General features: G+C 38.4%; 1 protein-coding gene across 2 annotated transcripts in view; it reads left to right on the forward strand.

Annotated features, from left to right (window-relative positions):
* The window catches only part of LOC135476415 (LIM domain kinase 1-like), a 47,562-nt gene that overhangs the window by 20,478 nt on the left and 8,738 nt on the right, over nucleotides 1-18,346 (forward strand). For both annotated transcript variants that reach the window (XM_064756433.1, XM_064756434.1), the window contains 7 exons: nucleotides 4,829-4,964; nucleotides 7,803-7,912; nucleotides 9,494-9,688; nucleotides 10,735-10,828; nucleotides 12,254-12,444; nucleotides 17,154-17,337; nucleotides 17,755-17,841. In XM_064756433.1, coding sequence (XP_064612503.1) covers nucleotides 4,829-4,964; nucleotides 7,803-7,912; nucleotides 9,494-9,688; nucleotides 10,735-10,828; nucleotides 12,254-12,444; nucleotides 17,154-17,337; nucleotides 17,755-17,841 — 997 coding nt within the window. The remainder of the gene's footprint in view (nucleotides 1-4,828; nucleotides 4,965-7,802; nucleotides 7,913-9,493; nucleotides 9,689-10,734; nucleotides 10,829-12,253; nucleotides 12,445-17,153; nucleotides 17,338-17,754; nucleotides 17,842-18,346) is intronic.

Raw genomic sequence — 18,346 nt, forward strand, 5'->3', positions numbered from 1 at the left:
CATTGTGTGAATCAAGGACAAATGGAATACATGTAAAACTGAGGGCCTCCATGGCTCAGTTGGCTAGTGCAGCACAATGACCCAGGAGGCTCTCACCGTTCCGGTCGCTGTGAGTTCAAGTCCAGCTCATGCTGATTTCCCCTCCGCCCGTATGTGTGAAGGTCTGACATCAACGTGCGGATGGTTGTGGGTTTCCCCCCGGGAAGGCTCTGCCTTGTTTCCTCCCACCATAATGCTGTCCGCTGTCATATAAGTGAAATATTCTTGAGTACGGCTTAAAACACCAACCAAATCAATAAATGCATGTAAAACCGAAACCACAGAACATACTCATAAATCATAAAGTAAATCATTATTTCTAACATTTAATGATTAATTCAGTGCTACTCTTTATACATCATCCATATCAGATGGCACACTTTTAATCTTTCTAAGTACAGCAGTACTCTAGTGCATGTATAGTATATTTCCGGTGTTAATTAATATAAAGAAAGACTGTTCCCATATCTCAAAATTGTATAGTATATCTCCAGTGTTAATTAATATAAGGGAAAAAATGTTCCCATATCTCAAAATTGTATGATTCACATTTATTCACAGGGTTGACACAGCTACTACATTTATGCTTTAATTATGAGTGTTTGTAGAACACGGTTTTGATGTAATATACGAGAAGGGTTTTCATGCATGTCTATAAAAATACTGTATAACGAAAACATGTACCCTAAGTCTTCAACTTTTTCAACCACCACTACAACCAATATTTTGAAACATTCTGAGAAAGCTATGGTGTGTGGAGAAATAATTTGCCCAGTTTTATGAAGGTTGGTTGCATCTTAAGTGACACAAACAAATAATTTTTATATTTATTTTGATAATAATTGTGTGCTTAAATTCCCCAAAAATGGACTTGTCATTGAAAGATTTAAGATTCACAGCAAGTGTATTGTGCAGGTGGATTTAATTTTAAATTGCATGAACTACCGGTGTGCGTCTCTGACAGATGCATATGCTTAAAACAGAATTGCAGATGAGAAGAAGGGAACAGAGCTATCAATTATAACATTTATTTAGTATTTCTTTCATTGAGTGCATGCCACATGCATGTGGTAGCAAGCCCTGAAGGCAGCCCAGGGTTTTCTCCCCTGATATTGATTATTGTCTTGGAGATGGACGGAGCTCTGCTGTGGAGTGAGTCATTCGCCCGCCTCATCAGCCTATGTTGTCATTTTGGCCACATGGCATCGTGACACATGGTCTTCTCTGTCTGGAGGTTTGATTGTCATGGCCATTATTGACAAAACGGTGTTCAGATTCTCTCTGAAAATCTGGCTCTTGTAAAGGATTTATGCTCTTTCTGTACCTGTGCCATTTTCTTCAAAGTACAAGTTTATGCCTTTTCAGTGTATTAAATACACTATCTGGATTTCTGAGATTGTCAAGGGAACAGATTTTGACCTGCCACATTGTCTGCTGGAACTTGGAATGTGAATTAAGCTGTTTTTTTTTTTGTGCATCGTTATGCCGTGATTTGAGAAGGAATTCCGGCACCATTGTCTGAGAAGGCAGCTTTTGTCTGTCTGTCTGATCGTAGTTCTCTCCAGTACACCATGGATTCTTCAGTGTTCCTCAAAGTTTGGATTTCTCCTAAATTCCAAGGAGATTAATAGGCTCTGTCTGAAGTGAACTGTAAGACTTGTGGATATTTTTTTGTGTGTGTGCTGTTTCGTTTGGGTGTTCATGGTTGACTTGCAATTTTTTTACAGCAATTTCAATACCTTTAGGGTGAACTCAAGTCTTAATTCTACATTCTACTGAATTTGAAAGTTTGGTATTGTTTTGGGGTTGCAAATGCAAATTATTTCAACTGTACATGATATTCATGTACATGTTAGTACATGGACTACAAGGACATTTGCAATGCAGTATCATCACATGTAACATTCCACTTGTATGGGAGAGTACATGTACATATAGCTCTGTGATATCATGTAACTTATCAATTTCAAGGATTGGATCCACTCCAACTGATACAGTGCTCTTTGCTGTAGACCACACTCCAACTGATACCATGTTCTTGCTGTAGTCCACACTCCAACTGATGCCATGTTCTTGCTGTAGTCCACACTCCAACTGATTCAATGCACTTGCTGTAGTCCACACTCCAACTGATACCATGTTCTTGTTGTAGTCTACACCCCAACTGATACAGTGCATTTGCTGTAGTCCACACTCCAACTGATACCATGTTCTTGCTGTAGTCCACACTCCAACTGATACTATGAGCTTGTAATTATAATTATAATAAGTTTAAACAGTAGGAAACAGGAAGTGACTCAGATCATCTGCATCTTCATATTGACTACCCAACAGTTTATATGCATGTGCCTTGTGCACGAACATGATAAATAATTTGTCCCTGTGCCAACAGACATTATTCATGTCATGTGTTATGGAAGCTGAAACCACGGACAGGTATAATGTACTTATCTTAGAATGGTAAAATGAATCAGTATGAAAGTACATGAGCGTCTAGAATTTGGAATACTTTCTTTTTTAAATATTTTATTAGTACTTCTATGAATATGCCTAGTGATTGTCATACATTTTTCCCTAAATTCCTCAACCTTTTCACATACGAAAGAGCAACTTTCATTGCAGTTAAAGCAGATTTTTAATTTGATTTTTGGAGACCAAACTACATCGGTTGGATTGACAGTTTCAGGGCTTCACGAAAAGTGTAATTTTATCAGTCCACACAGAGAAATGCCCTCAGAATATGCTGGAATAGACATGTGGAAATCATGCGAAAAAGGCTGATGAATGACAGTATGTATAATCGTGTGGATGGACACTCTACCCATGTGATGTACATGTAGTTATTATGTGCTCAGTATACACAAACATGAACATTAATTTATTTACAAATAGTTATCAGCATATGAAAACTTCACCACCATGCTAAACAATTACTTCCAGGGTTATTAAATCTGTAAAAAAAAAATTTCAAAACAATTTCAGGTTCTGTTATATTTTTTACATTGTACGTGTATCAATTATTGTATTGTATACAGTACAGTTGCGAACTGAAACAGGATCTAGCGGAGCACTGGAAATTACAGTGCAGTTATTTTCTGTGTGAAATCTCTTTCTGGGTAGAGGAAATTTTGTTAAGTGACCTCCTTTTTGCTGTGTTTGTTTTATTTTAACACATGCCCATTGATACTGATGCTGGGAAGTTTTATTATAGGATTATTAAGGTGGTGGATACATGTGATTGTGGTTGACTCAGTATCCTGCGGTTGTGATGAAATCTGTCAAATTTTGTCATTCACATGGACGTAGCTGAACATATACGTGGATGGTAGTCACAGTGTGCATGTACCTAGTGATGTCCTTGTCTGTGCAGGAGACATGTATAAATCAGGAGACAGGTATAAATCAGGAGACAGAGGTATAAATCAGGAGACAGAGGTATAAATCAGGAGACAGAGGCACATTCTGTACTTTTGAAGGGGGAGACAGAAATGTTCGGGTCTTTTTCTTATGTTACATACTTCTGTTATAACATATGAGAGAGGTCACTTGTTTATTCTCTGTAGATAAATCAGTGTGCCGCCCAACGTCCTTGTGCGTCGCAGTGTTTGTGCATTAACTTTTCTATACTGTCTACGTGTTGATAATCTTCACTCCATTCCTGATTTATACTGGTCTTTCTAATGGGAAGTTTTTGGTACTTGAATGTAGCATTGCCCTAGTCTTCAAAAAACATATGGATGCTTGACTGTGAAAAGAGCTCAAATGCTATAAATCAGCATTCGTTGGTAATCGTCTTGTTGTAATCTGGAAAACCCTCCTGTTGTGAAAACGTGAACCACAAAGTTTCCCACATGTGTTTACGTGTGAACACCGAGCAAACAGACTCTTGAGTGTGACCAACATGCACGGTGCACGTGTATATGACTGACCTGAAGGACAGTGTCTGTGTGTGAGTTTATATATGGTCACCCTGTATTGGAGCTTTACTTGACTGACCAACATGCCGGTCAGTGAACTGACCAGAGGTTTGGCCAAATATTTGGGTTGTCTGGCATTCCCTATGTGGTTCTGTCAGAAAAGGTGAGTGAGTTGGTGATTCTTGAATAGGTCAGTTTTGTGACAGTTAAGGCTACCGTGCATTCGTAGGAAATAATTGCTGCGGCATGTGTATTAATCTGGGACCATGACGTCATCCCAGATATTCCATCATGCCAACATTACAACAAAATCACTCTAGTGAATAGTTATGTGATTATCAACGTGTAAATAAATATTGTGTCTCATTGCTTTGGTGGTCAGGGGATTTGAAAAGTGAGGTAGTTTTAAGTAGTCCAGGCACTCTGGTTTCCTTTAAACAACAGTATCTTCAGAAAGGTTAGTGCCTGGGGGGGGGGCAATAAAACCACCAACTTCTGACAAGTTTCTGTTGAAATTTTCGACGGATGACATATAGATACATATATGCACGCCATATTCTATAGGTGGAAGATCAGCCGTCTTCAACAAACGTACTTAAGACTGCGCAAACTGTACAAGTCTCATCGATTGCTTTAATATTGTCACTAAAGCCACACAAACAATGAGAGCAGGTCGGATGTAGTATTGTAAGATTGAGTCTTTATACAGTAGAATGAATGTAGTTGTACCATTTGTAATGTTCACCTGTTTTATTGCCGTGTTTCAGACACCCCAAATGTCCAGTGTATCTGTCCAGCTGTTACTTTGAGCAGAATGGTCAATTATACCGTAGGAAGAACTAACATTTGCCTGTTTTCTCACATTGTTTCAGATGCTCCAAATGTCGCATGTGTCTGTCCAGCTGGTACTTTGAGCAGAATGGCCAGTTGTACTGTAGGAGAGACTACTGGGACAAGTTTGGAGAGGCGTGTAATCGCTGTGGTCAGGTCATTACTGGGCCTGTCATGGTGAGTTTGAAATGATGAACAGTTGTCAGTCTGAGGTTTAATACATGTACGTCAGTCTAAATGTTTTGCGGGGGGGGGGGGGGGGGTTCTCCAAATAAACCAACACTCCGTGGAAATTTTGGACAGGCAGTCAGAGAATTTTTTTTTTTTAAATTTTTCAAAAAGACTTTGCTTTAAAAGGAAAGTTGGATTGGAAAAAGACTGAAAAAAATTTGAGTAGGGTGTGTACATGTACATTTTTTGTAGGTTGGGCCCCTAGAAAAATCTTCTAGCAAGGCAGAAAGAAGGGATCTGCTTAGAGTTTACTTTGCTTGGAGATAACGTAGCCATATATCATTTAGATTATTCTTTGAAAATTTCAAACATGCTTTTGTCTAAATGCTGAAGTAAAGTTTCAATGTTGAGATATGTGTATGTCTTAAAAATACCTGGTGGATTTATTTATTTGATTGGAGTTTTACACCATAGTCAAGAATATTTTATATCATGGCAGCCAGCATTTTGAGTGGGAGGAAATCAGGCAGAGCCAAGAGGAAACTGGGCAGATCCCAGAGGAAACCCGGCAGAGCTCGCTGGTGTATGATAACAGCCTACACCACTCATTGTTTTGGATAAATTAAGAATTTTCTTACATGAGAAATCTGAATTTTTTGGGATTTACAAAATTGTTTCATTTAACGAATGTCTTAAAGTGGTTTAAGATCCTGACAGGATCACTGTTAAATGCTAAATGTAGATAAACCTCTGATTTTATGATAAAGCTGTTGACTTCCTCTACGGCCGTATGTGGGGAGGTCAGTCAGCAACCTGGAGATGGTTAGAGGTTTCCTCCAACAGGAATGCTGGCTGCCATCGTAAAAGTGAAATATTTTTGAGTAAAGCACCAATGAAATAAATAAATAAATAAGTTTTAATAAAGTTCAAGAAAATGTCCAGGAAAACTGAAAAGAGTTTGGGCTTTCCAGAGTTTATCTCAGGCCAGTCATGGTGAGTTTGCTGATTATATCAACTCATATCCGCATGTATCATGTGCTTGTAATAATAGGATCCTCTGTGAATAGGATCCTCTGTGAATAGGATCCTGGGCGTACTTATCTGAATGCACAGCAATATCCTCTAGATGTTAACCATGATAACATGGTTTACGAGGTTCCTTGAAAGCTTAGTTCATCAGTGGTACTTTCGTCATGTATCACCGTAGGATGTTGGTGTGCTACATTTAGTAGCATAGCTTTAATGACCAAAGGGGTGTCTTGGTGACACACTATTCTGACAGATGAAATGGCCCGATTTCAAATTCTTGTTAAATCTTAAGTTTGACAGTCATTGTCCATGCAATCACTAAGCTGATATGCAATTCACTGTGGTTTTCCAGAAAACACTTTTATAGTACAGGACACATATTGTTTGTATCAAACCATCCTTGAGACCTCTATATTTAGTCAATCCATCTTGTCATAAAGTAACAGAAAAAGTCACTGACGTGCTCGATCACATACCTAGTTTGCCTTAGCTCTCAAAGCTGTCTAGAGTTCTCAGTTGATACCACTAGCCATCAGCCAGTGGAATCTGGGTTCAAATCCAGCTCATGCTATGACGCACCTTAGGGCTAAGTCTTCTGATGAATCCAGTTCCAATGTTTGATTTTTGCCTGTGAAACTTGGCCTGCCCTTGAAAGTCCTTGGAAAAAGAGTTTACTACATGTATATACTCCAGAGTACCTGCACTGCTACATGATGTCTCAGTGCTAAGTGTTGTACTCCATTACCCTGTTTCTTCTAATTTTTGGAACACCAGGTCTGCTCATTTTAATAGCCAGTACTGTATATATGTAATTGTAGCAGGAATATACATGTAGTTTCTTTTTTCTCACATGGTTACATCATCTCATGAACAACATACTCATATCTTTACTTTTCTAAAAGGCTGGTAAAACAGTGTAATATTTACTTTCAACACTAGTAATCTGTGCCAAATGTTAGAAGTGTTAAGGTAGGTTCAAAATGGACCGATAAGTATACTATTGAAACAGTAGCCATTTATCAAGTGATTTTATCAAATTGACTCGCTCAAGGAAGTGCAAAACATTTTAGTGCTGGTACAGTAAATGACTTAAAAATTTCTTTTTAATGATCACTATTTGTCATATAAAAATATTACTTTCAGTGCTGAAACTTTGTGTAAGATTTCATCCTACTTTAGACATATGCAGGTTTATATTTTAACAAACTGATTGATCCTTGAACGTATTCGAAAACAAAGCGAAAAACAAGGACCATTGAAAAACATTTTTTTTCCCCACCCTGGGATCCATGAATACAGGTACATATAAATGAAGTTTGCTTGAGTACACTGCGAAATCCCAGTTTACTGGCGGCGTTATGGAAATAAATTGTGTAATACTAGATCGTCAAATTTGAGGCATGCTATCACATTCACAGGGATACCACACTCCTGAAACAGAGACTGGTTGTGCTAATAAGACAAACCTGATAAAAGCAAAAGTCTGGGGAGAATGAATTTACATGTAGTGGTGTAAATCACTCTTAAGACTTGTGATCTGTTTCCAGGGCTGTGATAACCACAGGTGCCCGCTCCAAAACAAAGGCCTGTAATACTATGCTTGCCTGTTTTCTCTCACCATAATTACATCCTCTCCGATCGTACGTAGGAAGGTCTGCGTATTGTTGTGGGTTTCCCTCGGGTTCTCTCTGATTTCCTCCTACCATACTTGTGGCTGCCGTCATGTAAGTGAAATATTCTTGAATACAGCATAAAACTCCAATCAAATAATAAATAAATGAATACTGTGTGATTGATGGTGTCTTTCTCCTTTAGGTGGCCGGGGACCACCGATACCATCCCGAGTGTTTCCAGTGCGAGCAGTGCCAGGGTTACATAGGGGATGGGGAAACCTACGCCCTGGTGGAGAGGTCAAGGTTGTTCTGGTGAGTTGAATCACTGAGATTTAAATTATTAATCAAGATTGTTATACTGTATGGAAATTTTGCACTTCTGCAGAAGGCATAGCAAAGTTTCATGAAACACTCTTCGTTTTTGTGTTTGGGTCAGACATGTGATAATAATGCAAATCCTTGTACATGTAAGTGCTTCATATTCAGTGTGAACCTTACATTTTAATTTCCTGACTTACGTCAAATTGTCGCGTGATTTTATCAAATTGACTCACTCAAGGAAGTGCTGGTACGGTAAATGACTTAAAAATTCTCTTTTAATGATCAATATTTGTCATTTAAAAATAATACTTTCGGTGCTGAAACTTTGTGTAGGATTTCATTTTACTTTCCAGACAGACTTAATGTACCTTTTTTGTGATTAATAGAATATTAATATTGTAGCAAAGTGTTAGACTTTGTCTAAGGCGAAATTTGAATTCACTACCAATTAGGGATAACTGGCTTCCATGGCCTGATGGTTAGAGTGTCTGCCTTGAAGTTGAGAGACCTGGGATCAAACCCAGGTCAGGTCATACCGAAGACTTTACATATAGTATTTGTTGCTGTCTCACTAGGTGCTCAGCACTGAGAGGATAGAGCAAGGAAACAGGGCTGGTTGGCCAGGTGTCATTATAATGTGACTGTGTGGGTGTCCTGTCTGGTGTCTTCAGCATGATACTTCAGTGGCGGCAGCACTTTGGCAGTATGGACTCGCCCTGCTTGAAGAAGTTGCTGTATATGTAGGCTACACACCAGATGGCTCCTAGTCGTCATGTGACTGAAAAATTGCTAAGCAGGTCACATGGTGTTGTGGAATTTTTGAGGTTGCACCCAGTGATTTTGTTTGTGAGAGAAATGCAATGCACCATGCTAAGACCGTGCTGCACCATATTTTATTCATGGCTGCGACTTGAGTCAATTTGTTTGACAAGTCGTTTGCTTCCATTAGTTTCATATGTACGTCCTGTCTAGTGTACAGGCAGAGCTCAGCAGAAATCTCACATGTGTCCCTCAGCTATTTGATATTGCACCGGGGAATATTGTGATTCGCTGGCTGTCGATAATATGTAGGTTTTGAGATATGACGTTACAACAACAGAGTAACGTCCCTTTGTTATATGACGTCGCTTTACGGCATGGTAGGGCCAATCTTGTTATTTTTACATGGGGTGGTACAATGTATATGGAATATAGAGAACTCATTAAAAAGGATCACACTGATTTTCTGAAATGTGTGTTTTGGGTGGATTCGCGTTTTCAGTATTGCACCAAAAATGATGTTCTGCCGGTACTTTGATCTAAACACCATCACTGCCATGTTAAAAGATAGGCAAGTAGCCCTACTGTGCCGTAAAGTGGCGACGTCATTTTTCACGGGGACGTCATTCTGTTGTCGTAATGGCGTAACTTGAAAACTGCGTATTGGTGTAATATTTGCATTGTACATATATGCTCATTGTATGCCAACTGTCTCAATTTGATCAAATCGACAAACCACGATGTTTCACTGTGTAACATCCAATAATTGCATAGCATACCACAGATGTGAATTTCATTGTTCTGCTCCTTCAGTGGGGAGTGTTACAGGTTGACCGTAAAACCCCTAGTGTCAGACTCGCCCGGTCGCCGCACCCCCCACTCCATCCAGCTTGTCGAGATTCCCCCCACCCCCGATGGCAAGAGGGGGCTGCAGTATTCACTGGAGAGGAGGCTCAGCCTTAGTCCAGCAGCTAGCAAAGACAATATCTCCCTGCTCAGGATATCAGAGTGAGTATTGATCTCAGGTGTGTTCAGTCAAGGGGTTGAATTAGAAAATGTGCATGGATGCAATCAAATTGAAAAAATGGCTCTGCAGGTAAACTCTTTTGGGTGCACTGGCTAAAAGGTGAGTGCATATATGCACACATAACTGTGCACCCTGCAACTAATCCACCAGGCTGTAAAACGTCTTCTGCCGGCAAGCCTTTAGTAGACCACTAGCCAGCTCACTGTACTGTTTACTTGCGAATTGATTGTGACCCACTGAATTTAGAATGTTCCAGTAAGTGGCCAGAGTTTGCATCCACTACAGCATTAGAGATACAATCACTGTACACAGGTTTAGGGTCGTAGGTGAATGATAGTGGAATGGTAAAAGCCCTGAAAAACTTGCTGAAAGTGCGCTAGTGGTGAGCTAGTGGCATGCCACAGAGAACCTTTTACTTATTTTACTATCTTTTGATCCAGTGAAAGGCTTGTTGCCAATTGTAAAAAGGATTTTTCATGATATATATCTGAAGAAAACCTGTTTCACCTTGTAAGATTTTTTTTTTTTTTTTTTTGATTGTTGTTTTACGCCATATTTCACTTATACGACGGCGGTCAGCATTATGGTGGGTGGAAACCGGGCAGAACCTGGGGGAAACCCATGACCATCCGCAGGTTGCTGCAGACCTTCCCACGTACGGCCGGAGAGGAAGCCAGCATAGGCTGGTCTTGAACACAGAGGGCACCTTGTAAGATATCATGGCTCTGTGTACTGATGTTCAATTTGATATCTGATTTCATCACAGTTTCTGAAAAGTTTTCATTAGTTTCATTGTTCATGACACAGGAATCTCTCACCAAGCTTCCTCCCCGGCCAGACATGGGGAGGTTTGTGGCAACCTGCGGATGGTCGTGGGTGACCCACCATAATGCTGGCCACCGTCGTATAAGTGAAATATTCTTGAGTACGGCATAAAACACCAATCAAATCAATAAATAAATCTTTGTTCGGGTAAAAGATGGAGAGCTTAGTCCTTCCTGAAAACATTGTTTTATTACTTTTTCAGCCTTGACCTGAGTCCTGAGCTGAGCATGCTCAGTGTGGGAGACAAGATACTAGAGGTCAATGGGTCAGCGGTCAAGGACAGACCTTTAGAGGAGGTGAGAAAAATGTACATGACATGTACACAGGCGAATATACATTTTATCTAACTATAAAGGAAAGTTTTTCTGTCCATATATATATATATATATATATATATATATATAGATGTGTTCATCTGTCCTTGGTTTCCCTGTTCATCAAATCAGTCTCAAATTTTCCGGGTGTACGGATGGATCAAACAACGTCCGATGTCCCACTACCCCTTCTTGTGACAAGGTTACTTTTCATTCCATTCCCGGTGAAAGCAGTTGTGACGTCATGACGTCACAGAAATATGGAATATTTGTGACCTGTGGATGGGACAGCTGGATGATCTATTTGCAACAATACTGGTTGTGATTGGTCAGTTGGGTGTTCTTGATTGACAGTTCAGAAAGGTCTGTTGCAAAGGGCCCAGGGAAGTTCAGTCTAAAGTATTCAAAAATTTGTGTTGCAAACCTAGTGCTATAAGAATGTCAGAAGCAGGTGCTGCACTAGTATAAACAAGAAATCCTGGTCATTAAAGGATGTAGCCATTTTCCTGATTTTATTATTAGTCTTATTTATGTATGGGTGCAAATGATTCACCATTGAACTGTTAAATGTGTATGTAGCTCTGTGGGCCTCTAATCTGTTCAGTTTTGCACACTGGCCAGTTCAAAGACATTCATCCTTGGTCAGAGGTTTTAGACTGTTTTCATGTGTATTGCACATCAGTGAACGAAAATACTTTCCTGTATTTTTTTCTAACTTTCTTGAATGGAATTGAATACATTAGTAAAAATTTGAATTCTCAGGTAAGCTTTATTCACGACTTGTGTTGATCATGGCAGTACCTTATATTGCGTTTCACAAGAATTTTGTTCATGGTAGTATGTAATGGTACAAAGGTTCTGCTGATGTCATTGAACCCCTATATATATATATATATATATATATATATATATATATATATATATATATATAGGGCCTATTATAGCCTATTCTATTATAGGCTTTATGAACATATATATATATATATATGTTCATAAAGCCTATAATAGAATTCTAATTTTTACTGATAAATGCATTTTCTTTTTGTTCAACATGTGTAAAAAAAAAATTTAAAATAAAAAAAGGGAAGTTTTCAGTGATGTGTAATTGATTACGTCAAAAGTATATTTTTAGAGGCAGATAAATGTCACAAATATTGTTTTTGGTGGTGAAACTTACAATTTTCCAGTAGAATATCATCCTATGTTCCAAGCAGACCTCGAAACACCTTTCTAAAGTCAGTAGAACTCTTTAATGGAATCAGGAAAAATGGGCAAGTTAGTCAAGGACAAAATTTATGGTCATTGAGGGTATATCAATTTTACTTTCCTTTTAAATTAATAAATGAAGATTGTACGCCATGCATTTGAATCTGTCATTCTAAGTCTTCTGTCCCATGTACTTTATAGATTGACTCCTTGTTAAAGAATGCCGGGGAAGCATTACAGCTGACAGTGGAACGCGATCCTGAACCTATCCGCAAACAGACCCCAGTCCGCGACCGCTTCGGACTGGACACGCCTCCATCTCCGCCTCTAGTCACAGAGATTGGCGGGGTGAAGGTGTGTCGCCGGGAAAAATCAACCCTTAAAGCTAGAGAGTAAGTACACATTTCTGTTAGGGACACGGTTAATAGTAGAATTCGCTTCCGCAAATTTTCATGCAAAATGCCTTTTGCATTGAGTTTTAAGAATATTCACATGGTATTTCATCTGTTTCTGCACACAAATAAGTGATTATTGTTCAAATCTGTAGCTGCTTTTATTGGGCCACTTATAGTTCAACAGCTCATCGAGAGATTTTAAATTTTAGAATTGGGAAGCCCGCAGCAGCTTGCTGTAAAATTTGAACTCTCCAACATACACATGTACAGTGCTTATATCAACAACAAAGGCTAGATAAATAAAAGTATTAGCCTTTCTTGAATGTAATTTTGTGTCATGAGCAATTTCACTGATGTCAGAGAATTTCTGTGTGTATATCAGGTCCCGTCAGAGGTATTTAGACTTATGTCAAAAATTCAAACAGCTACAAATAAAATACTTTGCTCTAGAAAGTGTACACTGATTCTTTAATGCAGAACAATGTACTTACCACAATGGTTGGCATATTTTCCTGTTCTGAGATTTTAGACTGAAGTCTTAAGTTGCTTGATAAGTACAGGCCCTCTCTGATATCTTAGGTTGCACAAAATGGAAATGCACAAAATGTTTTATTCAGATTTGACGATCTGTGGTGCAGTAATTGCACAAAAACGTGACAGACGGATGGACAGATTCAAATCAATATCCCTTGCTCTTGCTATTAAAAGTGTGGCTAGTACTAAGTTCTGAAGCCTCAGTGCCTACAACAAGTGTACAGTTACTGAAGTACTTTTGGGACTATCTGTTTATGATGAGAACGGGTGTCAGATTACTAAAATCTATAAAACATTACTAATTATTAATGTGCTGTGAACACTTAGGTTTATACATCCTGTATTTGCCACATGTAGCTACATACACATATTATACAGGCTCAGTAGTCAACCCAGTTGTAGCTCTGGCCCTGCTGTAACATGTAACTGATCCAGGCATCATGCATGTACATGTATCCATACATCTATAAGGCCGGGGACACACTAGATGGATTTTTACGCTCGTACAGGCGTATTTTGTGAATTTCTGAAAATCTGTCTAGCGTGTCCACGCCAGCCATGGCGTATTTTGCTGGCGATCTTATCCACCCAGAAATTCGCTTGCATCAAACATGTCAGATAGTAGCAAAGAAATACGCCAGATATTTCACTCTGTCCGCTTAGTGTCTCCACTCCAGCGAATTTCGGCGATCGAGACGATAGAGCTCACCGATCAAACAAGGCGGAATTGTGTTGACTCGTGATATTTTGTTTGTGTCACATGGTTTATTAGGTCACATGACATAACCTACTGACAATGCTCATAGCAAAAATCCTCCTAGTGTGTCTGCAATTATGTTGTGCATATCATCAACGTATTTCGCACATGAAAATTTGAAAGCTCTGAAACTGCTAAACATTGCTCATACTGTATAACTTATGTGAACAAAACTTTACTTTAGTTTTAGCAATTTCCACAAGTTTTTTGTATGGTCTTTCTCGTGTTCTTTTACCATAAATACCAATCCTTTTTTTTTATGGTGAATGATTGATAGCTTACAAATTGGACATCCATGATGATGACAAGCATTATATTGTACTTCTCTTTTTTCTCAAGTGATGGAGATTTTCAAGATGATCATTGCATTTGTTCATAAAACAGCAACTGCATTCTAATTGTTTTGATTGCAAGTTATTGCTTTTTCGATTTCCATATTTTTTATATTTTTTTTTTGTGGCATTTTCATTTCTTTGAGCTGTTTGTGATTATAGTCCAATTACATGTGAAAGAAATCATTGCAAACAAGCTGAATGGAGCCTTTTATATTTCTACTTTTTTAAATTTATTTTTGATTGTTATTCTATAATGCCACAAACACACAACATTATTTTAAACAAATGAAAGGTTTGTTTATTTGAAATACCTGTGTTCCCACTTCCTCCCACAAGCACACCCACACCCACACACACTTTCCCCCCCAATGGTCAATATTAAGTTTGAAAAAAAGACGTATAAAGTTCTGATTCTATAATATTAAAAAGTGTATAAATTGTGTGTACATATATATATATATATGTGTGTGTGTATTTTTGTGAACATATTGTAATATTAGCTTTTGGTCAGACTGATTGATCATAATGAAAACATACCTGTATTTGACTGTAAGGATCTAGCAAGTTCCTGAAAATTCTTGTTTTACATGACATGTCCACTACTAAAAGCTCAGTATACATTACTGTAATATTCTTTTGATGACATTTGGTATGTAAAAAAAAAAACAAAATAATTGAATTTAAAAAAAAGAATGAAATTCAAACATGGTAAGTTATAGTAACTACTAAAACATCTATATATGTATATATATATTGGAAGCATGTGCTAGAAAGTTCAATGTGTTTGGGTTGCTAGGACTTTTCGGCTGTGACAGTATGAAACACCAATAAAAGGAGAAATCTCATTATATAATCCCACGAGCCCTTGTAATATGTAGTTTCCTCATCTAAACAAAAAGGTCTTGGTGAATGATGAATGGTTTTTTCAAGTCCATACTTGCAAGCTTTGTCCATAATGACAGCTCTGGCCTTCATCATACTGCTGGCCTGATGGCTTGTTCTGTTTGCTGTGTCATTTTGGCAAAAGTACAATTATGTGGTTTGCAGTACAGCACGTTTGGCAATAGGAGACAGGGCTGCCACATTCTGTCTGCCCTTACTGCTAGGTCGGTGCCGTGTTGCTCGGAGCATATCGGCCTGCGGAACATTTGGTAATCTGTTCTATGCACAGATGGACTGGTTCTACATATAGTAGAACCCTGTGATATGGACAGCTGTCCATAATACAAGTACATGTGTGTCATTGTACATGTACATATTATATGGAGTTAATTTCTAGAAAGGCTCTACCCACATTTGGACCACTGTGAAAACTGGCAGATATCTACGCAACCATGACACGTGCTAGTCCATTCCAGGATATGCCGCTTAATCCTTACGCGTTGTCATAACCCACATGCGCATTTAATGCACGATTTAGGTATGAATTATTGACATTTGTCTTCTGATGGCCGACACGCCAGGTGCTCGTGTGTACGTCGATGTGTGTAACTTTGCTTCCAGACAACTTACTGGATTCACACTAAGTTGTGTCATGCTGACTTTGTAGGGTGCATATTGATCAAAGATTGCAAACTCGCACAGATGCTAAGCGATCGGCTTGGAGGCACAACGTTGCTATGGGAATTATTTTGTATTCCCAGTGCTGAAGCGTGTGTTTTTTCCCCCCAGGTATGGATTCTGGTGGTGCATTTCTATCATGCTGAGGATAGGATAAAACACATAACGCTGTTTTAGAACAGAATTCTTGTGCGTATGTCCAAGCCCAAAGTGCAGCACTCAAACAGGAAGTTGCGAAGTGGTGTTTTAAACGGCATAGTTCGTTTGCCTTGTCTTATCACAGATTTGTTCAGGATTACATGACTATGAGGAAGGAAGATCTAGTTTCTTCCTTGTGGGCTGTTTCATGGTCTTGTGATCATTCATCTCAGAATTAATCGTGCTTGCATTAAATCAGGCTTTATGATTCAAAGACTAAACATCTTCTTAATTACCAATGGGTCACAGGATGTGTGGGATATCAACACCTGTGTGTTATACCGGACACCTGCAAATTAAAAGACACAGGTGTGGGTGAAATGTACTTTTGAGTGACGCGTGATGTGAACTTGGATGACAAGGACAGGTGATTGACAGAGCATTCTTCCAATCATGTCTGCATTTGGAGATTTATATTTTTTATTTTCATTTTATTTTAATTCTGCAAAATGGGGGAACCTGCAGATAAAGAAAGTTATCATGCTGTAGAGGTCCTGCTAAATATGATTGGCTCCTGAAATTGTGTTGATTGAAAAAAAAAAACCATGCCTGATTTGAAAGGAGATTTCTCTTTGGATGGAGAACAGCAACTGTGGGCATCTTGTGTTAAATAGGACAAGATTGACATGAGTTAGGTGAATGAACGCTGGTGTCAATGAACACTGATGCTGTTTTTTCATGGTGTGGATTTCCAGAACACTTTGCCTTGATGTCAGTTACGATGACAGGATTTGCAAACAGCAGATGATCATGGGAAATTATATAGCCAAGTCTCTTCACCTGGATCTTTTGTTCTCTTCTTGTTGGTGTGTACAAGTATATGCTCTTGATATATGCCACACTCTGTTCTTTTTTTTTTTTTTCTCAGGGTTCACTTAGACCAAACTCGCATAAAACTTTTCTTAGTAATTTTTTGTTTTTCAGAAAAAATGTTGACTTTTTCATTGAAAGAAATATTCTTGTTTTTTGACAGGAATATGCATCTTGACATTGTGTTTTTATATTTAAGCAATGTAACCTGACCATCAGAGATGGTTTCACAGAATTTGTTTTTTTTTTCTTGAAATGTTCCACAGACACATACTAAGCAAAATTATTATTAAGAAAATGATGTGAAGTCACAATACTTTAGATGTGGTCCGAAATTGCCACCCTATCTTGCCCCACTTTCAATCCTTTTCAAGGCGCAGCAGGAATTTCCCCCAAAATAAATTTAAAATGGTTTTGGGAACAACTTTTATCTGGTGTTTTGAATGGCACCAACACCTCTCATGGGTTATGTTCTTGTGAATAATAAATGAATAATATTTCTCTGTCCACAGTTACAGCCCTACACGAAGGCGCAGCAAATCTCCGTCACCAGCACCCCCTAGCAGAGCAAAGAGCATTGATCTGAGCCGCACCCAGTCCTTCCGCAGTCAGTCACATGACCACCGGGTGTTCCGGGCACGGGATCTAGTCTCTGGGGAAGTCCTGGGCAAGGGATTTTTCGGGCAGGCCGTAAAGGTAACGAATGTAAATTTGCAAGACCATGCAGAAGACGTCAGTCATGCACCCAGGTGCATTGTTATTGTTAATAAAAATGGTCAGTGCTAAAAGATAGCATGTCAGACATTTGACCAAGCAACCAACAACTGAACATACTGAAATTAGTACACAATAATATAATATACTATAATATTATACTGTATATAATATAATATAATGCAATTAATAAGGAATGACCCTGTTTATTATTGATTACCTTAGTTTGTAAGTATTGTGTTGCTAGCTACCTATATGTAAACGCCAGACAACGTCCCGTTGTTGTATGCATTATGTATGGGGAATGTATTCCACAGCTTTCATGTACACACAAAAATTTGAAAAAGTATATCAACAAAGCATGTAAATGTTAATAGCTTATGGTTTGTTTTATTTCAGGTGACCCATAGGTTGACTGGAGAAGTCATGGTGCTCAAGGAGTTGTACAGATTTGATGAAGATGCCCAGAAAAGCTTTCTCAAAGAGGTAAGAACTGAAAACAATGAAAAGTACAAGCAGAAAATTGATCATGGTGGAGTGTGGCAGTTTCTGTAATATGCAGAAAAATGTTATTAATGATTAAAAATTACCACTCTAAGACAACCTGTGTTGATTTTGGATTCCTTTCTAAGATTGTAAAGTATTATTCAGATGAAGGTTAATATTCAGTCATTTCAGAAAACCAAGGTTAATTGCTAGGAAATATGTGCATTTTCGATTTGTTGATAAATTTGGCATGTTACCAAACAAGAGGTTGAAGGTTAAGGCCTTTGATACACATACATGTAGTTCAATACATATTTTAATAAGGCTCTGGAACAACCTCAGTTTTGCAAACTTTGAAGTAGGAAAGCTATATATGTACATGCAATTGTTGTATGTATTTGTGTAATTGTTCAAGTCACGTAAACAAACCTTGTATATATGATATTCTGTAAAGCCTAGACAGTCACGTAATAGTTCAAACTATGTAATATTGTTACTTATCTAA

This window comes from Liolophura sinensis, chromosome 10, assembly GCF_032854445.1.
Source record: "Liolophura sinensis isolate JHLJ2023 chromosome 10, CUHK_Ljap_v2, whole genome shotgun sequence".
Classification (NCBI taxonomy): domain Eukaryota; kingdom Metazoa; phylum Mollusca; class Polyplacophora; order Chitonida; family Chitonidae; genus Liolophura; species Liolophura sinensis.